We start from the raw sequence: 26,193 nt of genomic DNA, 5'->3' as shown, positions 1-26,193 counted from the left end.
TCTCGCCCCACACTTTTTACATTTATCGTCCTCGCAGTCCGATCGGATATGTTTATTTAGTACTGGGTTTGGGTATACTCCAGTCTGCAGTCGTCTCCACGCCATTGCCTGAACTCTATTTAACGCCGTGTTTGGTGGGGGGAAACTCGGTGTTTTCATTTTGATCATTCCGTCACCGATCGGGACAAGAGCCACGGGAATTACATCAATTCCATTATTGGAAGGATTCAAGTGGCAGATTTTGGGCGGGCAAGCTATAGCGAATCGAGCTATCGACCCTCCGCCAGGGGAGGTCGAAGACATGGCTTCACAAACGCGCCCTCGGATTTACATGAACGGCGCCTTAACCACAATCTAAGCCTTGGCCAAAAACCCACGCAACACGGCCTCACCGGTGTTATAGACGCAGGCACACCGCAAAAAGCATGGAACGGTAGCAGCAGCAGGGAACGCAACCTTCTTCTTCTTCTTCTTCTTCTTCTTCTTCTTTTATTTCTTTTTTTTTTCTTTTTCTTCTTCTCCTTCTTTTTCTTTTTCGGCTAAAGATCAGTGCGACCACGGCCAAGGTGTGACCACGACGAAAGTACAATCACGGCTAAGAGGCGAAGTGGCTGGCGTAGTGGTAGCTATCGCTACATACAAAATGTGGTACACAATCACAGTGGCTCCCTAGTCAAGAAATAAAAGGAATAGAAAGGTTGATCAGTTGGAGATTGTCATGAGAAGAAAAGAGGCAAAGCAATTAATAAAAACAAATGGTTGCAGAGGAGCTTCACGAGAGGGCGATCAGTCGCGGGGATGAAGAAAAAGTGTGCTGCTCGACATATATTCCTGCCTCGCGCCGTTACCCTCGAGCTCTATCTGCGCAGGCCTTGGCAGCACGGTAGAGATCGGAGCCTTTACCCTTGCTTTTCAGGCACTGAGTACATTAACATGCCGAAGACACCACCTGCCGATCCAGACGAAGGCAGGAAGATGGATAAGCGCCCCAAGAGCGAAGCCAAGAACCGCAGCAGGTCTCCGTCAGCCAAGCGCTCCGACGACGTGGACCACGACGAAGGCGAACGGTCTCGGAAGAGATCCAAGCGCAGAAAGTCCAAGTTCAGAGCATCTAAGCAGGACGTCGAGGCGCCGCCCAGTTCCCCCAGTGCACAGAAGGTGCGCAGCCAACGCAAGTCTTTAACAGATGAAGAGCTTTCGTCGCTGCCTAAGGAAATCAACATCGAGTACTTCGAACAGCTGGGCGACAATCTGCAGCGAGCGGAGGAGCTTCTCGACGAACACACACGCGGCATGGTCTGGCAGACGGCCGAAGTCATCGCGTGCATACCGGAATATATCCCGCCGCGGCGCTACACGACCAAGCTATGCCGTTGCAACACTTGCTGCGAGCGCTGCTGCGTCGATCCAGAGCATCGACTCACAGGATTCCACTCCAACTTCAAGGACGCGGCGACGGATGCGCCCGATGAAGAGGTGTTGACATTGAGCGGCTCCAGCGATACGTCCGGCCTCTCAGTCTTTGGCGACATCTCCGATGTTGGTGAAGACGGCAAGCCCAGAGTCAACGCACGCTTAGCAGCTGCCGCTCGCGAGGCCAAGCGAGCCATGCGTCTGGCCAGACAGTTCCGCTCGGCCGCCCGGACTATGGACTCGCTCGAGTGCAGCAACGACTCCGAGCAAAAGATGCGCCGTCTTTACACTAAAGAGCTTATGGACAAAGCGGTTTTCTATGCTACAAAGGCAAACGAAGCGCTCGCTGCTTACGGCACTGTGAGAAGAACCCTGGGCAGGGTCGCCGACGTTTCTGGCATGGATGACGTCACGAGGGCAAGTATGAAAAGAGACAGATCGAGACGCTCCCCATACATGTCAACGGAATCACGTTATTTCGATGGAGACTCACTTTCCCCGCGAGCGATGTTCGGCCCGGACTCAAGACAAAGGTACAGCTCAGGGTACAACTCAGATGTTTTTGCACGACAGCACCCAAGACAGCCAGGCCCCCGGTCCCAAGGTTACCACCCGGATGGTGGTGTTTCGGCCTTCGGGCATTCGTCGGCTGTGCAATCCGCACTTAGTCTTTCCAGAAGAGCCGACATAGCCTTAATTAAGGCACATCAAGCTTCCGATGAGGCTCAAATGCTTCAGAGAGTCTCCGACGAAGCACTGGCGGAGGCGAAGGCGATAGAAGGAATCGATGATAGCTCTGTATCCCTCGCTGCCAGAAGTGCAAGAGCCGCGTACCGTGGGCCTGGTGCCATCTCTGAACCAGACCAAAGGTCTCTCCTCAGAAGAATTCCGGACTCAAGGACTAGCGGAAGAGTAGGCTTCGACAAGTCAAGGGTCGAGTCCGCAGACAGCCGAGGCCAGTTGCAACATCTAGGCATTATGAAAGCCAGAACTACCGACGGAGATGCTCGCCAACCAGGATCACTTGGCGGTGAAACGCCTTCAAAAGTCAGTGGCCAGCTACCGCGAGCTTGGGGAGCAGAAAAAGGAAAAAGCGACCTAGAACCAGACCTAGCAACACAGTCCGGACTGAAGGCCCCAAGACCTAGCATAGCACCTGTCCCAAAGCACCGGACCATGCGAAGGGCGAGTGTGTCGGCCGCGATGGCATCACAGATGCTGCAACGCAGCACGAAAGCAGCTCCGAGAAGAGCCAGCGTGTCTTCTCTGCAGGGCAGGAGAACCAGCGTGTCTTCACTACAGCTGGAACTCTCGGATGTGACGTCGCCGCGAAAAGTAGCCGAAAGGAGAGCAAGCGTGTCCTCGCTACAGCAAGAGGCATCAGATTTGGCATCACCTCGAAAAGGGCCGGCAAGGAGGACTAGCGTGTCCTCGCTACAGCAAGAGCCTACAGATCTGGCATCGCCACGAAAGACCAGAAGGGCTAGCGTGGCCTCGATACAGCTGGAACTATCGGATGCAGCGCAGCCACCACCATCGCGCAAGACAAAGTCGCTGGCAGCGAGAAGAGCCAGTGTTGGTGCCGGTCTGCTTCTAAAGCTGGGAGCACAGACGAAAGAAAGTTCAGACAGTTCTTTCGTATCTCCAGAAAAGGAAAAACTGAAGCCTTTGGCCAGCCAAGACACTTTTAAGTCCAGGGCGGCTCGAAGAGCTAGCGTCGCTTCGACGGGGCATCCAGCAGATCCTCTCGCTGAAGGAATCGACTCTTTCAAGACCAAAGCAGCACGAAGGGCAAGCGTATCATTAAAAGGAATCCCAACCTTTCGAGAAACCAATGACACTGACCTAGACACTTTCAAAGCAAGGGCCCAGCGGAGGGCGAGCGTTTCTTCAAAGCACCCCCCTCCTTCCGCAGAAACTGCCCCAGAAGAGCAAGAAACATTCAAAGCAAGGGCGACGCGAAGAGCGAGCATTTCGGGAAAGAAAGCACCGTTTTCGATTCCTGACGATGATTTTAGGATTAAAGCAGCAAGGCGAGCTAGTGTGTCTTCTAAAGTGATTTCGCCTGCCGTAGACAGCCTTCAAACAGGGCAAGACATATTCAAAGCAAAAGCGACGCGAAGAGCTAGCGTATCCGCAAAGGCATACGCTCCAGATGTCCCATCCGACGAGCAAGATTCATTTAAAGCTAGGGCTACACGCAGAGCCAGTGTTTCAGTTAAGGGTCTTACAAGGCCTAGAACAGAACGAGGTTCTCAGGGCGAGATGAGAAGAGCCAGCGTTTCTTCCTTGCGCCGTGGCTCTTTAGCAGAGGGATCGACGTCAGATACCCGCAAGGCAAAAGCTCCGAAAGCGCTCACTGTTGAGTCGGACGCATCCGAAACTTTTAACAAACCAGCAAAGAAAATTCCCAGGAGAGCCAGCGTGTGTGCTGCCAAATACAAGCACCTCTACGGCGACGTATCGGCTGAAGAACGCAGGAAAGAAGACAACGGTTCTAGGAGGGCAAGTGAATCCTCAAACGAGCCTTTCAAGAATCTCAAAATTCGCAGGTCTTCCTTAAGCGCTTCGAAGCTGTCTGACCACCTTCATGAAGCAGGTTTTAATAAGCAGGATTCTGCAAATACGACTACACCTGATCAGGACAGTCGCAGACTGTCCGTGCCTAAGGACAAGGATATTATGCCAAAAGATAAACTTGACAAGGAGGCACCTACAGTTACGATGTCAAAAGATATGCTGTTCTCCCACTTAAGAGACAGCTTGGAAGCTAACGCTACACAGATTGGCGCAATGGACAAGGAAGCTAGGAGAGGCCAGATAGTGGTTAAAATAAAGCCGCTTCCGGTGCTAATGTGTTCAAAAAAGGTTGGCACGCACTGCGACCCTAAAGACAGCCGCCTCCTATGCGATGAATGCGATTTTGATACCTGTCCGTCGGGTTCTAGAGACCCAAAGGAGCTTCAAAAAATTATTGACGAAGGCGTCGGAACGCCGAAGTACACAAAAGACAAGCAAGGGGCTACACCTGAAAGGAAGCGCCCCCAAATAATTTATGAACTTTCAGACCAATCTCTAGATATCGAAATCATACCTAGCCAAATGTGCAAGGAGACTCAAGTTTCACTGCCTTCTCATGAACCTCTGTCCAAAGCAAGCAGTGCAGTAACGTCCCCCGAAACGTATACCGCCAAAGACGTGCCAGTGAAAAAGAAGTTGGACATCCCAGGCACAGAAGACAAGAGTAAAGGAATGAGAAATCTGCCCGAGCAAGAAGTAAATGTCCAGAAAAAGGAGCATAGTCAAAAGCAGCACAGACAAGGAAGCAGAGAAATACCCTCTGATAAAGAGCTACCCACCATAGCGGACCAGGCTATGAAAGGCAGCGCAATGCGCAAGCCAAGCGACAATGTCACCAAAACAACCGACGGCGACAGCAAAGACCGTGGATCGACCACGAAAGCCCAGAAGCATGCACAGCATCCTAGCAAAAAGTCATCATCAGAGGACAAAAGCCGAGCCGACTCTCATGGCGGTGGCTCTCGAGGTTACCTGAAAGTTCTGCCTTCGGATACTTATGTATTCACTGCGACCGCGGCAGTCATCGCAGGAGGAGACGCAAAGAATCCTACTGCAATGCTAGCCGCTCCGGAAGACAGAAGTCCGAAGGCGAAGGGTGTGAAACCACACAAGGCGGACAGTACAGGAGGTCAGCCAAGTCACGAGAACGTTAATGAAGCCGGCACTAAGAAGCGTAGTTCTGCACTGAAACATCCTAAAACATCCAAAAAGGACTCTCCAGAAAACACTAAAAAGGAACAAAAGCCGAAGGGAAATTCACAAGCTGAAAAGAAATCTGCAGAAAAACCCGGCGAAGGTGAACAAGACCGTGACAAAGGAAAGGAAGAAAGCCCCACCGACAAGCTTGAGTTAGAAAGGAAACGCAAGAATTCTGAGAACCAGGAGGCTGCTGAACAAAAGGTCAGCGATCGCAAAGCATCAGTGGAAAAATATGAGGATAAGGGAGGAGACGTGCTTGACAAGCTTGAGGCCGAAAGCAAACACAGGGCTTCTAAGAAGGACCAGGAGAGCGCTGACCAGAGTGTCAGAGATCGCAAAGCCTCTGTGAAGAAGTACGAAGAGATGTTCAGCCAGCATGAGGCCGAAAGCAAAGACAAGGCTTTTAAAAATGACCAGGACAGCGCCGACCAAAAAGTCAGTGATCGCAAAATTTACTCGAATAAATATGAAAATAAGCAAGCACAGGATCTTAACCCAACTGGGGGCACTGGCGAAAAAGCTAAGGATGAGCTAGGGCCCAAACAAGATGCTCTCAAAGAAGGTCATGAGGCAACTGATAAAAAAATAAGTGAACAAGCGAAAACTTCTGGAATTCAAACAATGCAACTTCTACCGGCTGACGACACTAAAGATGGAGAGAAAAAAGCTGAAGATAAACTGAATATTTCAGAGGACCCTGTGATAGCAGATGTATCCAAGAAGGCTGATAAGCTATTTGTCGATGGTGCAAACGCGCGTGAAAAGTCGCAGACGAGTATAGAAGAGAAAACAGAAGCTACAAAACCCTTTGAAGGCGTCTCAGAAAACTCTGGTGTCCCCGAAAAGTCGCCCGTGCCCAATGGCGATACACTTAGTACCCATGGAGCTACTAATGACGAACCGAAGCCTGAGGGTTCACAGAGAATCCTGACTAGGGATGCTACTGACGCAGAAATCGCTGTCAGTCCAGAAGAGAGTAATCATCAACCTCCGTATGAAGCTCATAAGACACGCGAGCAGCGCGCAGACATCGATGATACCATGCAGGGACGAGTATCTGTCGGTAGTGTAGGAGACTTTGGTAACAAAGAAACTGCGAATATGCGCGCCGAAAGCATTCGCGACAATGAGTTACTAGCGTTTACCGAAAAGTCGAGTATGCCTGCGACCACTTCTGGCACAAACATGGAAAATACTCAGCGATACGATGTAGGCGAAACGGAAGGTACCCAAAAATACACGGAGTTCATTGTTCCAAAAGCGCTTGCTTTTGGATCGTTTGGGGATGACTGGACTGCGCAGACACCGAACTTCCTTGAGCGCACTGAGATTACAAAAGAGTCTAAGGACTTGAAAAGCGCAGATTCATTTGCTGCAGAAGGAACAACCACGGAAGTAACACAAACTGAAGGTACTGGCGGAGAGTTCGAGATGCAAGACCAGCAAGAAGATATTGAAGAAGATAACATGCCCCTAGAAGAGAGCCCACCAGAAATACAACCAGAAGAGGATTCAGCAGAACGAGCGATTCCAGAGGATGAGGTCGAAGAGGATATTCCGGATATCCCTGAAGAGGCAGAAGCAGACGAAAGTGCCGTTTTTGGAGAAGGTGGCGACATAGAACCTAACGAACAGGGCGACCCACCTCTTCAGAACAAGAAAGACTCAGGTGTGCTGCAGAACGTGATAGAACTACAGAACGTCGACTTCGAGCTCCAATCGAGGCCGCACGCGCACCTGAGAGGACCAGACGTGCGCGACTTCAACTTCTGGGACCTGGACGGGCCCCCCGTGTTCTATCCAGAGAGCAGACTGGTGTTTGCAGTAGCGCTTGTCGCCAGTACTTGGATTCTCTATCTTCTCCTCCAAACAAGGATGGACACGAACAGGAAGACCTTTTTCGAACTCCACACCGTGCTAACCACGGGCCCAGAAGTACCTCGTGCACGCGTTATTACCGCACCACGCCCTATCAACGAGTATTCGATTGGAGAAGCGGATATAACCGAGGCGGGAATGATTGCTCCTACTGAGCCGCGGTTCCTCTACTCCTGCGATACACCGTACTGCAAACAGGAAGCTTCCTACTTGGCACAAGTACTCGGCGAGGACCCGTGCGTGAATTTCTACGGCTATGTTTGCAACAAACAAACAAGAAACTGGAATCCAATGATTGGCTCTTCGATATCCACAGATGCATTTTTAGTCAATGACGCCGCTAAGTTAGTAGCGGAATACATTTTAAACAGAGAGCACGCAGGCATGAAGGCAGCCCGAAACCTTCTGGAAGCCTGCCTTGACCACGAGCACGACGAAGACTGGAGCCGGACCGAATTGAACGAGTTGTTTTTCGATTACTTTGGCTCCTCGTGGCCAACGGAGAACACACTTTTAACGATGGAAGCCGTGTGGGCCGTCGCTGGGCGCCTCGCTCGAGACTTGAAGCTGGAGGCCCTTGCACGCGTGTCCGTTGAGGTACACCCCGAAGACAACTCCGCCACTGTGCCAAGTATAAACGAACCGGTCCTGCTCTTCCGACGGGACGACTTCATTGAGCCGGAATACCCTGAAATGCTGGAATCTGCCGCAGAACAAACTGCGACGTTCATGAATCCATCTGCCAACGGGAGGCAGGTTGCGTCAGAAGTAAAAAGGACGACAGAGCTCATTGCAGATATGATTTCCAACGACTCTGCCCACTCCATCGGAATGCAAGGCTACCGGCTGTCGACAGTTCGCATTCTCGAGCCTGGCGTGCGGACTTTCTTACGCACCGTTTTTCTCGACTCTCTTAGGGTAGCAGACAATGCCGCCATCCTGATCAAGTCACCGCAATTCTTCGAAAATCTCGAAGGTGCAAAAGGGTCCCAACTTAACCCTCAAGCCGTCCTAAACTACATGGGCTTCAGAGTCATGGTCTACTTTGCTGCATTCCTGCCACAACTGAGCGTCCAACGCCTACGTGCCTTAGAAGCCAATTTCATGCTTCCTGAAAATGCCTCCGTTCAGGACTTCTGCACGAGAGAGATCGAGCGCGTCTTTCCAGAAATCTATGCGCGCGCCTTCGTTCTAAAAATAAGGAACTTTAGCGAGTCCGTTAAATTTCGGTCGTCAGATCTGAAGAGCAAGTTTCTTCAAGGACTGAAAGAGCTGACTTGGATCGCTGTACCGAACGCTCAGCCTGCTCCAGTACAGGACAACGATGTTAGCCTCGCCAGGCGTAAATTGGAGAGCATGACTGTAGGAGATGCGGTGCCACGCTGGGTTCTGAATACTTCCAGCTTCGAAAAGTACGTCCAAGGCCTGGAAAGACGGCTCGAGGTGGCCCTCAACCTGGACCCGAGCAACTCGCTCAAGCGCTTCTGTCTCTTCGCGAAGATGCTGAGGCACAACGAGCTTCAAGAGGCGCTCTTGCAAGGCCTGTCTGCGAATCAAGCGGCTTTGTCGGTCTTCAGAACAGAGGCCTGGTACGATGCACAGAATAACAAAATCCATGTACCGTTGGCCGTCGTAGACTGGTCCGTTCCTGCCGACAGCATCGCCTTCGTTATTCACGCAGCCCGATATGCCGTCCGCGTTTTCAAGGCGCTTGTGCGGGGACTTCTTCCTGAATACGCGTACGCTACTGATCAGCGCGCCGATGGTCGTTCGTACAGTGAAGAGTATCGACAGCGCCTGCGAGCCACGGTCAGGTGTCTGCTAGGACAGTACGAGAAGGCCAGCAAGGCTATCAAGAGCGAGTTCCTTCAGCTAGTGACGGACCACACCTCGGCCGGTACTGCACTCCTGGAGCAGAGTACCGCCCTTATGCAAGCATACTCTGTCTTTAAGGTATGTTGTTGGTAGAAACTATAGCATGTCTTGCTAGGTAAATGTGATGTCCCTCCTTAGAAGGCGATAGTATTGGGCGCGAGCGCCACCACTGCAGCGAACGGCGCTAGCATCGACCTAGGGGAGCAAGTGGGATCGCATGACTACTCTTACTGCTGCTAAAGCAGACACTCGATTGAATTTGTGCGTTTTAAAAGCTAATAGTCGCGTTTATTTCTGTAGTTGGGTTGATATAGAGCGCCAGCCTTGCAAGCTGTTGCTACATGGTTGCTACGATCCGTTACTGCTCTGTACCCGGCCGTAGCCGAGGGAACCCGTCGCAAGCTCCCATAGCTACCCGAAACATAAGCTCACAGAACTTCCTTAATCAAAATTTGAATGGGCAAATCAGCAAGTGATCATTCTCATGATGTGCGCAGCAGACATTTCAGTGAATGAGATTTCGTCCATAGAGTTGGTGCTAAGAATTCGGTGAGCGGCATAAGAATCGGCCCGCGCGTTTTAAATTGCGCTTATCACTAGTGAAGCTAAGGATACCACTGCTGCAAGGATGGAAAAAATGATTACTTCTTCATGGAGCAGTACCCTCCCAAAGAAGGGATCGTGCGAAAGCCAGAAGGTCGCAAATTGTAAATGAACGCGTTGACACGGAAGTTTCACTTAAGTGAACTAGAATATTCTGCCGCCTCGGACTGCGGTATGAATGGTAAGTTCTCTTGGGCAGCGTCTCCAGTACTGTAGTAAGTTCAAATGACAGAGTCCGTGAATAAACGAAAGATAGAGCATTTCATGCATGTTGTGATGTGCTGATCGAGTAATGTGTAAAAAAAAATACTACTGTGCGCGGGGAAAACAAATATCCGCTCTAACCTAGAGTGCCAATGACGGTAGTCTGTGCGCGAGAATTCGCTGCGTGGAAGGCACGTCTTCACACTTGCTAAGAATTAATCCATGTCATGCCCACAGTCAAACTTGTTTGCTCTACTACGTTCAAGGGAGCAGGGGAAAGGTTCCGCTTCCGCCGGCGCTATGCGAAGGCTCTCTTGTCAGGCTCCTGACAGTCCTCTGCTCTTACAGACGAATCCGATTACCTGTGCACTGAGTGCTTACATCTGACTGGTTGTGTGATAGCTTCGCTTTTTTTTTTGTTTTGTTTTTTGTTTTGTTTTTTTTCATAGCAGCAGAAATGCTGCAGTAGGTGCGCGTCGTTATAGCAGTAAAGCTCGCCCACTACAATACCTCCGATTCGGTGAAGTGCCTTTTTGCCAAATGGCAAAAATAAGCTTATACAGGCCCAGATGGAGGTGTATATTGAATAAATGAATGAATGTAATGCTAACGCGCAACTGAACTGCCTAGGAAAAGCATCCCACAGCAGTAGTTCAACGTGCGTTATCCCACTTGCTTCGTCATGCGGGCGCTTCAGAGAAGTGGCGCCACGGTATGCCCTCGCGCCCAATATAAGAGCATATATACCACTGCTGTAAAAGAGTGCAGACACTCAGTCTTGCACAGACATCACAACAGCTGCCATGTTGGTACACCAGAGGCGTGGCGAAAGCGTATCGGTTTGTCTCCCCGTTGAAGCCTTGCAGACTCTATCAGTGGTCAACCATCATGGCGCCCCGGACGCCACAAGCAAGCGACAGTAGCAGAAGTATAATTGCAAAGATCTGGCCTCTTTCAGTACTGTCAGCTTTCTGTACCAAGTACCATAGCCTCCTTTATACTCGGTGCCTGTCAACGCGCCGCGCGAACAATAGAGCGGCACCATCGGGTAAAGTTGCGCGGTGCTGCCGCTCCCCTCGCTGAGGGCGCTACTGACGTAGGGGTCGAGGCGCACGGATCACACGGGTACGAACGTCGGCGCAGGGAGGGAGCGCTGTTATTCGCTAGCGGGATAACTGTTGCTAAGCATGAATTGGTCATATTCAGCATATTTACTTGTAAGGCCGACATCCACTAAGCATAACAAGTGATCATGATACTTGTTAGGCAATAACACCAATGCTATATGGCATATTATGTCAGGCAGTTTCAAGAAATTGCGTATGGCTCGAAAACCTGCATGACTGCTCCGCTAGCGCCCATGGTAATAGAAAAATTACAATGCTAGTCTACGCTGCAATAAAACAAAATTTAAGAAGAAAGGCATCGGCATTTATTTACACATTTCACAACAGCAATTGTGCTACAAGAGTACCATGTAGAAGCTTTGGTGTGATGAATAGTTGCCGCAAGTAGGAAAAAATGTTCACAGTGACTGCTGTCACTAATAGCACTTCAGAAGCCAGCTTGATTTACAGATGATTGGAACAACTGCATCGCAGTATGCCATTATCTGTAAGGAGAACAATTTTGGTATCAGCTGTTATTTTCAATGATTCAGCGCGTCGTACAAACGGTTTTTCTTTTTTTTTAACTTGAAAAACAAGGAAAGGCAAATATACGCGTTGCATCTTTCTGTTTCGATCACTCCAAAATAATCGTCACATTAGGCAAAGCTTGTGTTGTTATTATTTCACAGAATTGCCCAGTTAGCAAAACAAAAAATACTGGGCTGGAGCACATGTAACATACCACACAGACAAGCTAATCAGGGCGGAAGTTAATTAGCATCACAGTCCAAAAAATACACGTGCACATTCATTATTATTACCTTACCAACGTGTAATAAACACACTTCTGGTGCTGTCATTATATTTTACAGGCCTTAATGCGGTTGAGTACGAGTTTTGCGGATGCTAGAGAGGGACAGCGATTTAGGTTTTAGATAAGGCTTTGCACGATTCGGTTTAACTCACTTTAAATAAGTCATCTTCACAATAGGTAAATATTGTGTTTCACAAAATTTTGTAATTAGCGTATACTGCAAAAAAAAAAAAAAAAAAAGCTTTGCAGGAGCACATCTAACACATACGCAGACGAGCTAGGCAGGGAAGCAATTAGCATTGCAGTCCAGAAAGCACAGGTGCACATCTAACAATACTATTGCAGTATTAACGCTTAATAAACAGTGTTTGGTGCTGTCACTGTTTTTTACAAGCCTCAAACAGCTGAACACTACGCAGCGATAGCCGACTTACCAGTTGGTGCAATGCTGTATTTCTGCAGCACCCGAAGACAGAGAAAAGTAGAAGCATGACCTTGCACACTGCAAAACAGTCCACGAAACAGCGAGAAAGCAGCAGCGTGTGGTTATCTGCACCGCTTTGCAACACGGCGCACCCCCACTCGCCTGGCGAGGGTGACCCTACATCGCTGTCGCCATCTCTCGGCAGCCAGCGGCGTAACTTGTCAACGGAGGAGGAGCGGCGGCGACGGCCGCGGAGTTGCCAGGCAGAGTGTATAAAGGAGGCTACGCAAGTACTATTCATAGCGAAACTTCCTGCTGTCCTGCCGACGACTGCTGCGAAAATACGCTTGCAACGTGTAATAGCAGAGCCGTACGGCTAGTAGGGCAAATAGGGGAGCATGTTGCTGCCAAAACAGCACCTAAAGTTCCTGTCTGCGTGTTGTACAATTGCAACCCCGTACAAACTTCACACTGAATGCCAAGCCAATACTGTGGGGAGGCTCCGTTCGACAGGCACCCTCATGAAATGTGTGCCAAGTAGTGGCCCATTATATCATGCTGCAGTGAAGCCACTGCTCAAACCTTGCATCCTGCACAGGACCTTCTACTTGCCCGACGCGTGTGGCACTCAGACTTCCGGCTGGCGGGGCTGCCGCGCCTCACGTCCGAGCAGCTTTTCTTTGTGGCGTACGCACGGGACAACTGCGAGGCCAGTGATCGGGTGCACAAACGGCGACAGTGGCTGGAGCACGGAATGCTACCGCCAGAGGACCGCGTCAACTTTCCACTACGGCAGTTCACCGCTTTCGCCCGCGCTTTCACCTGCAACCACACAGCGCCTATGGCCTCCAATGGACATTGCCCGCTCGTCCGTGTTGCCTGAGGTGTTAGTCAGTCATGGCCACAAATAATTTTGGGAACAAAGTGCAATGCCTCAGTGACACGAGTGCCAACCCTGTCCAATAAGCAACAAAGACTGGGGCTACTTTTTGTTGTTCATTAGGTGACAACTTTTTCTGATAGAAACATATTACAAGGTCCAATATTAAGATTACTGTGGATGGATGCCATCAATTCTACGTCAAGCGACCCGAGTCCACAGAGTATAACTCCAGGTAGCACCATTACTGGCCTCAAAGTATCGATGTGCACAGCTGAACAATGCTCTTCATGACTGCATGGGCATGATCATGTGCACAAATAAACTTCCAGGCTTGCTGACCTGAAATCTTCATGAGTCTAGCTTGGCAGCTGGACATTATGCACAATTAATGACAAGTAGTGTTCTTTGAACAACCTTTATTCGTGCGAGGGAGAACAATGTCCAATAAATAATAGATGCACCTGCTCTAGACTAGCAAGTTCAGTTCACTACAGTGGTTTGACTAGCTTGATCTGCAAAAGCACGCTTGACAGCAGATGCCATGATGGCAAAAGCACAAGGTTAAAATGCTAAGTGGGCAGCCTAAGGTCACTGTAGGGTAGTTGCACTATCAGCATCAAGTCTTAAAACTGCAGCATGAACGCCCTTGTTAAAGTAGTTGTGCAATGTATTTGAATATTTGCACTCACCAAATAGTATCTCAAAGACAAGAATTCTCCAAAGATAGTCCACATAATGTAGCAGTGCAAACTCCCCCCAATTACCTGCTCAATACTCGAAGCCCACCATGCCATTTTAAGCAGGCTAATAATACCTGAGCAAGTGCTTAAAGTGAGCAATGCAAGTGAAAACTGCCAGTTTCGGAAAACATTTGTACAGTAAGTGTTCACAGGTAACAGTGCTTGATGCAAGCATGTAATTGGCATTATTTTCAGTGGCAGAGCATTTTTAATCACTACTGAGCACTAAACCTGTAAATTAACCATAGCTAATTTGTGTATAAGTAAAATGACACTTTGATCTTAGCCCAGGCGCTGAGAAGCAAGCTGGAATTATTTTACATGAGCCTTAAATCCCGACAATGCAACTAGTTTGTTGCTTAGCTTCTGCAGCTTACAAAGAATACTCTTGCACTAAAACCTTTCTAGGCATACGCTACACAAAACTGATGAAAACAACACTATGGCTGCTATGCGTCACAACCACGCACAGGAACATACTGTGCAATAAAGACGATGTGAGACCGATGAGACCAAAGACATGAATTTGAAGACAACATGTGTAAGAGAAAATGTTAACAACGGAGTTCTTGTAATGGCCTTCAGTCCTCTGAGTTTGGGGCAACATGTCCGCGCAGGTATATGTCATCATAGAGGTGTCCATATAGCTCGTCATCTGCCCGGTGGATGGCTTGACGAACGTTCCGTATGAACTCGCGCTTGGACATCTTGTTCTTGATGTGGGGACTGCTTAGGTCAACCGAGAGCATGATGAGTGAGAAGCACAAGATGTACACCATGTCTGCAGGGACGGAAAAGGCAGCTGTCAGTGGGACTGCAGCACTCTTCACGCTACACCACAAAAAAAAGACTGAGCCCGATGGTCTCAACAAAATGCCTAGTGCTGCCTGATGTAGTCAATGAGGGCTAGGTCATGCACTTGAATGATTAGGGAGCCAGCAAGTGTCAACAGAATTTGAACTGCAAAACGGGTTCAAAACTTGAATATGTTTTACTGCTCACAAATGGCAGCATTAGGTTGTCTAGTGTGATTTGAATGGAGGAAAGTATGCAGTTCTAAGACTGAAGAAGGAAGAAGGAAAGTATGCAGTTCTAAGACTGAAGAAGGAAATATCTGGCTCAAAATGATTCAAGATGTGCAACTAAAAGCTACTATTATTTGTAAGCATGCCTAAATATCCAAAGCATTCAGATAGTGACTGCATACCCTTCTATTCACATTACTCAATGAATCCAATAGTGCATCTTCAAAATTATTTTTAATAAACCTATACTCCGTTCCATCAAGTGAAACACTGCCAAAGCTAGAGCTCTTGTTTGCGCTCCCCGCATCCGCAATGAATAATAGTGCCTGCTCTTGACGAGAAGACGAAAAGAGATGATTGGTTTGGCTGCAAGCTTAATACATCTTAAATTTGCCATCAACTTCATAAAAAACACCTTTCTTAGGGAGCAAGGATCGGATTCGTTGAATTTGTATGTTGTGTAGTTTTCGTTCCTGTCGCATTTTCGCTGCCCCTCAACCCTGCCAGCTGTACCCTACGTCCAACGTAGCAACCTCGACTGCCTCTTCGGAGCGAATTTTTTCTACAAGATCTGTACTGTGAAAATGTCCAGGCACGTGAAGCAAGTTATTGCAAACATGTATGCTCGGAATAGAGCACGTTTCAGCAGAAACCCCTCGGCCACAAAACGAGTGCGTGGTAATATAAGCCTCCTTTTTTTTCTTTTTCTTGCGGACTACTTGCATAGCTTTCGTTGCGTCGCACCTGATATATGAAACGGAGTATAACACCTTCTCAATCTTTCATATTTTCAGCCTGGCATGAAGTTCATACAAGGTAAAGATGGGCATAGTTTTCTTCGGCAAACATTTCAAAAGTAAGGCCTGCTTGGACACTGCAGAGCCTGCTGCCACAATCAATTACTGCAGAATGGGCCGCAACGAAGTCCATTCGTAGGCAGCACTTATAATGCCCATACACAGCAGCCAATACTGGGCAATGCAGCAGAGCTCAGGCAGGTTTTACCAACCATGCCTTGCCTTGCAAGGCTGGATTCTGCTGCCGTGGCTCATGCACAGGTCTCGCCCCTCTCCCCAACAGAGATGTGACATTTTTCATAACACAAATTTGTTTTGTGCCCTCCGTAGTGAAGACCAGTTTTGAGCCCTTTTGGAAGCTATAGATGCAAATTTGCAAACTTTAGTCCCCAAATATTTTATAAATTCTCTATTTCTATTCTATATAGCTCTGTTTATTAGATTAGTGTTCACTTCAGTTTGCAGCTGCACTATTTACATTTAATTTAAAAGCAAAGCTATACTATAAACTTGCTTCAAGTACAATTCGTACAGCTTTATTTACCTGTCCTAATGAGCGTGACTAATACCACTGCCACACAGGAAATTTAATTTAATTCCCACTGAATGACATTTTTTCAGTATAAAGGGACACTGATGACAATTTTATATTAGCAGATCCCGATAGTATGATATTTCGTGACATTGCTGTTACTTGTCCGGCAGCAGCAAAAGGTGCATTTATTGACGAGATATTGCAATAAGGAGCTGAGCAGTCTTTTTTTTCTCGCCGGTTGAATTCAAACAGTTCAACTTAACTACGCAGTTGGATAAAATGATGCCATTCATGACGTAATACAGACTCAGTAATTGCTAGCCCGCTGCGAGCAATGTGGTCTAGCAGCAGCCAAAATGAAAGCATGAAAGCCACCACCGGCCTTTGTGTCTTGCCGTCGTCAACGTTTCGCTTGCACCAGCCATGGATCCAGTTTCTGAATCCGACAATGATCGAAGTTTTCACAGAAACTGCTGGCCTGCACTTCAGAAGCCTCAACCCCACAGATCATGCGATGGCTTTTGCGGGCAGAAGCGGAGCAGGTGCGCGGCGAGAAACATGATCTTCTGATGAGCACTAAGACGTTTCAGCTGGACGTCGAAAACAAAACTATGTGAGCATGCCTGCGCCGAAACATCAAAACAAGGCCGCCTGTGATGCCGCTAAGTATGTTTCTCCTTGGCTTGTCCCATTTAGGTTGGCTTTTCGCCGCCATCTCCATGTGATAAATGTTATTATGTTGGAGACAAAACCTACTACAGTAGAATCCCGATGATACGAATTCCAAGGGAGCACGCAAAATATTCGTATCATCCCGAATTCGTATGATCCAAAACAAGTCAACTTCCACATGGGAATGAATTGAAAATGAACCAAACTTTATTATGGCGAACTACTTGCGGCCGAAAAAGTCCGTAACGCTTGTCTGCACTTTTTTGCTGTTGATGTCGCGGACAAGCTCCGCCTGAAAGGCATAAAACTGTGCCGCGGTTTCGTCGCTCATGCTGCCGGCACTTACGGTGCGGCGCAGAACGTCCAAAGCGTTAAGAGTATCTGCCGTTGACGGTGGCTGATCACAATCGTCGTCAGCGTCACCATCGCTGTCAGGCTCAGTTTCGCAATCAATCGCTTCGTTGACCAAGTCTTCAATTGACCTCAGCCCACAGGTCGCGACGTCGTCCGCGGTAACGAAGTCCCGAGCCGAAGCTTCAGTTTCCAGACTGTCCCAGCCATCAATCGTGAGGTCTTCATCTGGCTTTTGACAATCTCCTGCCAAAGCCGCATCAAGTCCGATGGCAAATCCGCACTTTCTAAAACAGTTCGAGATTGTGTCTGAAGTTACACTATCCCACGACATGGCTAGAAAGCGCAAAGTATCTAAGAGACTGATCCGCAAGTTTGCTTCTTTACGGTCAATTTTCGCCAGCAGACGCCTCACTAGAAGTCCTTTGAAATGATGCTTCACATTTCTAATTCTCCCAGCGTCCAGTGGCTGAAGATGACTGGTAGTGTTTGCCGGCAGGAACCTGACTTTCACGTTATTGAATGTCATTTCCTTTGGGTGGGCAGAGCACTGGTCCACGAAAAGCAAAATTTTCTGGTTTCTTGACGCCATTTTCCGATCAAGGCTTGTCAAGAACTCGCGGAAAAAATCTCCAGTCATCCACGCCTTTCGGTTACCTTTGTAAAAGACAGGCAAACAACGCTCCGCCGATCGGAAACATCTCGGTTTCTTCGACTTACCGATGACGGTAAGCTGGAGTTTCTCGGATCCATCCGAGTTGCAGCAAAAGAGTACTGTTACTCTCTCCTTGCTTTTCTGGCCACCCTGGCATGCCTGGCCTTTTACGCACAAACTTCTTTCCGGTTGAAGGCTGAAAAAGAGGCCCGCCTCGTCGGCATTAAATATGTCACGTGGCGTGTACTCCGAAATCAGCGCCGGCAGTGTGTTCAGCCACTCATCTACAGCTGAATGGTCCACTTTCTTGCCTTCACCTGAGACGACCCGGTAGACAAGTCCGTGCCGCTCCTTAAACTGGTGCAGCCATCCCCCAGACGCTTGGAAATTTTCAATTCCCAGCGACGGTGTCGGCTTTTTCACGTAGCACCTTGCCGTCCACGTTGACGCTAGCCGCTGTCACTTCGCGGAACCAAGTCCGCAGAACCTCTTCCAGCTTGACATGGGTCGCTGTTTTAGCCTGTTTTACGTTCACATCGAAGTGCTGCACATTCTTCAAGATGGCATCTCGCTGCCCAACAATGGTGCAGAGAGTCGACGGTGCCAACCCTAGCTCTTTTGCTAAGTCGACACGCTTCTTCTTAGGGTTTTCGTCAACCCTCTTCAGCACTTCAAGCTTTTCCTTAAAAGCAAGGGCTTTACGCTTCCGCGACATTTCGGCAGCAGCGAACGCTTGCGTCTTTGTAACGTTTGGGCACTTCACGTCACAGCGAACGACAGAAAGAGAGGCGAACGGAGAACTACTAAGGTGAACTACTGCAGGTTCAGCCAGCGTCACAGGCCTCCTGGGAACAGCCGGCGAGACAACTTTTCAATAGACCAATGAGCTGCCAGCGAATGAGTGACGTACACGACTGGGCAAGTGCCTCGCATTGGCCGTCCTTGTCTAGTGCTCGTCGGTTTGCTACGAAAGGGAGGTGGGGTATGGGTGGCTAGGTGGGGTATGGGTGGCTAGTGGGGTGAGGGGGGTTGAAGAGGAGAGGCAGCAGCCGCGGTAGGTACCCTCTCCCCCTGTGAGCTCTTGCGCTGAGCTGCTCGGTGGCTTAGTGCGTTTATACAACGTTCGTTCGTATCATTCGCGACAGGGGGGGGGGGGCCTTTAAGCAGCCTTTAAATTCATATTCATGACTTGCATGCCTTGTGGCCAACCTGTTGATTATGACTATCCATTACGAAGTTAGCAGCTGTATCAGTGGCATTTGTTTACGAAGGGGTAGGGATCGAAGGTGCGCACATCGCCGCTCGGGTGTGAAAAGCACAAGGGTTGTCTGAACACTTTGCACACTAATTTAACCGTCAAGAGCAACACGTAAAATTGGCAGTGTCTAGAGTATTGACTGACGGCGCTTTTATAGTTCAGTTCAGGCGTTCAGTCGTGTCCGACTCTTCGTGACCCTATGGACCATGTCACGCCACGCTTTCCGGTCTCTCACTATCTTCTTAACATCACATAGCTTCATCTGCAATGCCTCGAGAATGCCATCTAACCATCGCGTTCGCTGCCTACCCCTTCTCCGGCGACCCTCAACCTTTCCCAACATCAAATCTTTCTCCAGCGACTCCTCTCTTCTCATCAGATGACCAAAGTAGCTGAGCTTTAACTTTAGAATTTGACCCTCCAATGAGCAGTCAGGGTTTATGGTCGACAATATCGACTGATTTGATCTTCTGGCAGTCCAAGGAACTCTTAAGAGTCTTCGCCAGCACCACAATTAAAACGCGTCAATTCTTCGGCGGTCAGCCTTTTTCACAGTCTTATAGAGCCTTTTATAGAGCCTTCGAGTATTGCCCAACGGCGCCGCGTACCACAGCCCTGTCGAGTCCTGCCTTTGCAAGATCATTTGCTCGACGTAAATTGCCGTCGAAAAACGCTGAAGCCCAGCCTCATCAAAGAAGCAAACGACAAAATTGCAACACTTGCCACACCGGATGCCGCGAGCTTACCCCAACGGTGCTGCCTGTGAGAGCGGCGGACGATGGCGCACTGGCCGTGCACTAAGCACTAGTCATTGCTAGGGCTAAATGGTTTTGTATCGAAGCTGCAGCGGATTGTGCTTTAGAAACAGTCAAGTGCCTACTCGTGTAACTGCCTTACTATAACTTTGTGTTATAAGTTATCTCACAGTAAACAGAAGGTGTAATTATGATGACGCCTTAGCAGTGAAGCTACAGCACGAGATCGGATGAGCTGGCCCAAACCGGCGCAGCGGCTGCTGCTGTGAGCAGAAAATCGCTCTGGTTGCATATCAGCGATCCTCAGTATAAACTTTTTTATTAGATTCCAAGCATGTATTATTTAAGATGAACAGATTTTAACATGTTTTTCTGATGGTGGCGAAAGAGATCTGCCGTGTCTGCGGCGATGAACTGTGGCAGGCGTGGCCAGTGGTGCCTGCGCTGAGTGTGGTGGCTGGTTGGCTGGTAGCGAGAGTTGCAGTTTTTTTTTTCACGATGCTATTTGGCATGCTTCACATATATTAATGATTAGCTACAAAATTATACACGCACAGTAGGATTGTAATGCCTGTGGCGCTTTTGTAGTTTACTTTGCGTGTATATTCTCACCAAGATTGTAATGTCAAGATAACACGTTTGTTGATTGCATTTGAATGAGTTCGTCAAACCTAATATTGTTTTCATCATATGTCATGATATTTGTTCGTAAGGAACTATATTTTGAATCGTGCTGGCATGCCCGCGCAATGCTTAGCTTTATGGATTTTATGTTCCATTTGCCACAACTTTTGGTGCAAATGTTTGATCCCTTAATTGGTGAAAGGTGGCACACATTTTCAATGGCATGCTGGCTGCAACAGTTCCGTCACTAAGAAAGATGGAAGACAGCCTACAAGAGTCACCTTTAAAGCAAAAAAAAAAAAGGCTATTAAGCTGTCATGCGAATATCAAGTGAAAGAGTGCCAGGTTATTATGTCACAACGAGCAATGGTCACAGGCACAGAATGTTTCCGTTCGAATAGGTAGATCCAGAAACAAACAAATTTAAAATTTCATAGCAAATTTAGGTTTACATGTGTCCAATGTGTGCCTGAAGAAGTGACAAGCATGAAAGTCCGCATTTTACGCCAGAAAAAAGAAGCATTTTTTCCAATACTATTCTGTACCACGGCAACCCCACCAAATCTGACTAAAAGAAAATAATGAGAAAAACAAATGCCTCAGGTCTGGACACACTAACCAGAACTGAGTCCCAGCTGAGGGTTGCACTTGCAAAAACGCAGGGAGAACTTCTCTAGCAGAGCTCTGAGGTAACTGTTCTGGGTGTTGGGAGCCTGCAGGCTTTGGAAGAAGCGCCGCAGGGCTTCAGGCAGGAGCTGGTTCTCAAAGTTCTGCAGCTCCACCAGGTGGTCCAGCACTTGGCGCCTGCAAGTAGTAACACCAGAGGGACCACATCTTTCAGCAATGTGAAACAGACACAGTCCTAGTTTTAACCACTGACTGAAGTACCCAAATCAACCTGTTGAAGCTTTTGAAGCATGCGATTATGCCAACACTGAGTTATATACACCTTCAGCAGTTTGCACTGCATGTCGCCTGTTGCGTTAAAGGAGTTGCGCGAAACCTCCCACTGACAGTGCGCACGGGCTTCGTTGGTCTTGGCATAGTGGGCATGCACTTAGCTGCCGGGCAATTAGCGCAATGTGGTGGCCTCAAGGCCAGCTGGCATGCGTCGAGGCCAACAAAGCACATGCATACTTCCAGTGGGAGGGTTCTCGCAACTCCTGTAACACAGAAGGCAACACTCAACATGAACTGCTAAAGGTGTCTAATAATGGAGTCCCTGAATGCTTGCACTGATCAAGGTGTTCCTTCTAACCTGGCACTGACATCTCTCTGATGCTCCCGACAGCTGAAAAATGTTTCAGCTGAGAAACAGGAACCCTTCTGCCCCCTAGAAATAAGCAATGCAAAAATAGAATTCCTCGCAAATTTGTGAGCTGCAAGGCACACTAAATATGCAAGAAAAAAAAAATACAGGGAGGGCGCACATGAACACAAGCCCCATAACAATAAATATAACAAATAATATATGCCTTAAGCTTGCATGCATGCCAAGTGCTCAAATACTTCACTCCATTAAGGTTGCTTGTTACGTCTGCTCCTCTCAGATGACACTGTGGCACTGTAACAGGCATGTTAATAAATGCCGCAAAATCCACAAACTTAGTAAAAGGTTTTTCTTCAAGCACTCAAGATGGGGGAAGCTCCATGTGGAGCATATGGCAGCCACATAGCTGCAAATGAATTCATTTTAAGCAGAAGTAGCGGAAGGATTTTTGGACAAGAGGATGCCTTTGCACCTTGACGACAACAGTCTTTATTGAGCTTTCATAATGAAGACCACCCCAGACTACCATTTGATTTTGAAAGCTTTGTGTTGTGTTTCATGACGCATAAGCATCTAAGGCTAACATGCGCTAAACGTATGGCGAGATCTACTCTCCATGCAGCAAATCTATTTAATATGGTTAAAAATCTCAATTTCTTAAGAAGGAAGGCATCCTTTAAGGACATAAAAACGCATGGGTATATTAACAAGAGCATTTTCTCCGATGAGTAAGCTAGGGTGAAGAGGAATATATTCTAAATAAAATATTGAAAAATGCTTTTTTCTTAGTTCTTCTAGCTTTGTGCAGGAACATAAAATAAGATTGTGATTGTTTCTCCGCAAAGCTCGCATGTTGGCATTTCCTCTTTTCTAAGAATATAGCCATGAGTAAGGTGTGTATGTCCAATACGGAGGCGACATAAAATGGCTTCAGTGAATCGTTCTTGGTGTGCACATGACTTCTATTCAAATTTGACAAGTTTTACCAGGTGTAGCTTCATTATTTTCTTAATTATTCCATTTAGACTGCCATCTATCTCTCAGCCTAGGTTGCATTAATTTGAATGCTTCTTTGAAGGGAACGTGCATTTGATTAATTTCTATATGTCGAGCTTGTGCAGCGCATATATCAGCGCTTTCATTTCCATCAATTCCTATGTGACTAGGAACCCAGCAAAGCTTTACAGTGTGTCCCTGGGTTGTGGCGGTTTTTATGCTGTGTATGATGTCACCAATAAGCGATTTGCCTGCATTTCTATGATTGGGCTCAAACTTGTCTCCTAAATGCAAAGATATTTCTTGACTAAATATGCTGCAAGGGTTTTTCTCAGGTATTAGAAATCCATAAGGACCAATTACAGTAAAGCTTCAAGCACGTTTATGCATTTGGTATGGCTGGGGCCAGCATCGATTGATCCAGATGGGCTCCATAAGTGGCACTGGGTCAAGGTATGGCCTGCTTGAAAAGCAGTCGCCTAAATAAGGCCTGAACTGCATGTCATATTGTTTCCAGCGCCCCTCTGATGCGTGTGCAATGACAGTTATATCAACAATCGGCCAACTCTTCGTAATAGGCCAAGAGAAAGCCTGGCTAAGCAGTTTATTTTTGGAGCTTTATCTACTACCTGGATCCGGACCGGAAGGACCAGCCAGCAAACCGAGCACATATGTGCACTTAAAAAAATTATAATTGCCCGGACGCTGCGCTTTTTTTTCATGGAGGAAGAAGCTTCACTTTCATCAGTAAGAGTTTTTTCATTCACCCAGTGTATGCATGGGCTGTTCGAATTCACGTGGTGATGCCTCTTTGTGTGCAATGCCACATGCGAACTACTGAGTCGTGCACCGAAAAGACGCCATGGAGAACTCTGCCATTACGAAGCTGTTCTGCCTCCGACAGATTGCACAAATTACTAAATTTGACAGAACTGCAAAGAATTCATGTTGTCGAGCAGTTTTTACCCTAAATAAAGACTGCCATTGTCTATCATTAATGAATATTATTTTCATGCAAACGATTTGCTAAACATGTCTCGCAGTTTTGGAAACCATACAATAGTTCGAATAAATTGGACATTCTTTTGAAGCCGCAATTAATGAGGCTTAACAGTAACCTCTGTTTCCAAACATATAGGCTCAAAAAGGATGAACAGGACAAGAACAATCCATATCTTTGTGCATTAAACAAGCAAAAAAAGTGATGGCAACCTCAACATAACCTTTGCACAACACAGGCAAGCTGTTTATTTCCACTCCCTCTGAGCTATTACTGACTCAAGCCCCAGCCAGTGACAATGGCTTCTGCATGTGTGGTTAATGACTTCCACTTAGCCCAAGACGCGAGACATTTCTGTGTTGAAATTCTAGTCAGCACGCTGCCAATGACTTAAGCCTCGAAAGACCTGCCCGATAGAGCTATCCTCATAAGATGAGTAATAAGGCAGCCTGTAAATGACTGCCTCAAGGCTGTCTGACAGGCAACAGCAACTACAGCTGCCAGTGGCTAATGAGAAAACACCGCCTGCAGGATTTAACTTGGAAAAACAACAGAAAACAGAACACCTGCACTCATAGACGTAGCAGCATTTACAGGCTACAGCACTTTGTTGAAAATATATGTAGAACGAGCTTGAAGGCTCTATGCTCAATGTGAGCATCAAAAGTCTCAGCCACAAGCAGCCCTGTAAAAATCGCTTTGTGTACTGGAGCACATCTCAGTTCTCCAACTCCTAAGGCCTTGCACACCATAATCAGGCACATGAAACAGAACCCGATTCTTGATGTCCCCACTTCCTTCAAAGGGGCACTGAAACTTTTTTACTGCTAAATACTATGGTTCAAGAGATTCCTCCTCGTGTGCTCCAGAAACAAGTGCAAAAAGAATTACAAAAATTAGAGCACACAAATAAAAGTTAGTCCACTTAAAAATTCAATATGCAATGGCCGCATAACAATGCATTTGCTTGCCCAGTGTGTACACTGCGCACTACTCATCAGAACTGTGCCTTGCACACACACAATGAAAGCCAGTAGCATTTGTTGCCTTGTCAGGACAGCCCGCAGCCATGCCATCGTCCTTTGCACATGTGTCACAGACAAAGCAGGAGGAGCGATAGACTCAATAAAGAAAGCTCCCTGACCAGCATTTGGGTTCATGAAAGTTTGAAGTGAAACGAAAGACATCACCCCAAATGTTATTTTCACCAACAGTTTTATTGTAACATGGTTAATAAGGTTTTAACGTCGAGAAGCGACACAAGATATGAGGGACGCCATAAAGGAGGGCTCCGGATCATTTCGACAACTTGGGGCTCTTTAACATGCACTAACATCACACAATAAGGGCCTTGCATTTCAAAATGTGGCCACTGTGCCTGGGCCACATTTGGGGCACCAGCTCAGTTGGTGAACGCGCCCAACTTCTGCGCCACTGCAGCGGGGCTATTCGCATTAACATTCGATCGCTTTCACTGCTTCTCTTCAGTTTTTTTCTTTTCAAGCAGAACCTAGAAGTTTGCTAATCCACTTAAAGCTACGCTGTAAGACATCATACACAGAGATCCAGCCTACCATACTTTCAGATCTCATGCTACACTCATGACAGTATATCGTTACGGATAGAATCTTTTGCCATGTACAGTGAGGAAAAAAAGTTTGCGGGACGAGAGTTTGTGGAAAAATATTTATTTCTGCGCGACTGAGCAAACATAGTGAATTAAATGTGCAGAATCATGAAGGGATATGCACGCCCCCTTCAGAAGAAAAAATATCACAGGAAAAACTAGTGAGGCAACGAAGAAATAAATGTCTTTCTGCAAATCCGCATCTCGCAATCTTTTGTCTCCGACTGTACATGCACTCTGCCGAAGTGTCATCTGACTATGATCACTATATGGGTTTGTGAGTTATACATCTCTACAGTGAATTGCAAATTTGCCACCAAGGATTCAACTCAGAGACAAACATATGGCATTTCATTTTTCTAAGCTACACCATAAGCAAACAGCCCAATTACAGGCAAAGCAGAGAAAACAAATGCGAAACAAATGCTAGAATACGCTTTCCGAAAACGCAACCACATTATTACAGAAAAAGGTGCTTACATTAAGCCAGAGCTCAAAGACGGGTATCAGAGATTCTTCTGCTAATGAGAAAAATTTAGACGGACCCTTGCACTTCGCCTTAAGAGTAGTCACTATGGCGCGGTAGGCTTAAATATCCACCCTACCTTAAAGGAGTATAAACACGTAGATTTTCTCTATCAAGATTTTTGCTTTAATCGATCCTCGATTCTCCAAAACATAGCAGCTCGATTGATTGAACAATCGACTAATTGATCGATCTGCAACCCAAAATATTTTTTAACAGTATGCTGTATTGGGCGAGTTGGAAGTAGTTTATTTTGTGGAATAGCGCGAATGAGACAAGAGACAGAAGAAAGAGTATGTCTCAGCAGAGTTCAATTAATTATCAGGGCATTTATAAGGACCAGTTTTGGTTTCGATCCCTCTGAGCACGAGCATGCGAT

The 26,193-nt window shown here is 47.4% G+C and overlaps 2 protein-coding genes across 2 annotated transcripts in view; one reads left to right on the top strand and one right to left on the bottom strand.

Annotated features, from left to right (window-relative positions):
- Window positions 1-922: 922 nt before the first annotated feature.
- On the top strand, window positions 923-13,116 carry LOC146190298 (uncharacterized). The gene is made up of 2 exons (XM_084599763.1): window positions 923-9,024; window positions 12,699-13,116. Exons 1-2 carry the CDS (start codon window positions 934-936, stop codon window positions 12,981-12,983), a joined length of 8,376 nt encoding a protein of 2,791 aa, XP_084455889.1. The 5' UTR covers window positions 923-933; the 3' UTR covers window positions 12,984-13,116.
- A 266-nt stretch (window positions 13,117-13,382) lies between these two features.
- The window catches only part of LOC146190297 (F-box only protein 8-like), a 29,019-nt gene continuing 16,208 nt past the window's right edge, over window positions 13,383-26,193 (bottom strand). The window contains exons 6-7 of the mRNA XM_084600744.1: window positions 21,015-21,199; window positions 13,383-14,504 (exon numbers count right to left, since the gene is read on the bottom strand). Of these exons, the coding sequence (XP_084456870.1) occupies window positions 14,305-14,504; window positions 21,015-21,199 (385 nt within the window). The 3' untranslated portion in view covers window positions 13,383-14,304. The remainder of the gene's footprint in view (window positions 14,505-21,014; window positions 21,200-26,193) is intronic.

The sequence above is a fragment of the Amblyomma maculatum genome, chromosome 4, assembly GCF_055883805.1.
Source record: "Amblyomma maculatum isolate TAMU_Amacu chromosome 4, ASM5588380v1, whole genome shotgun sequence".
Taxonomy (NCBI): domain Eukaryota; kingdom Metazoa; phylum Arthropoda; class Arachnida; order Ixodida; family Ixodidae; genus Amblyomma; species Amblyomma maculatum.
Note: the sequence above shows the minus strand (reverse complement) of the source record. Positions and strands in the feature narration are given on the sequence as shown.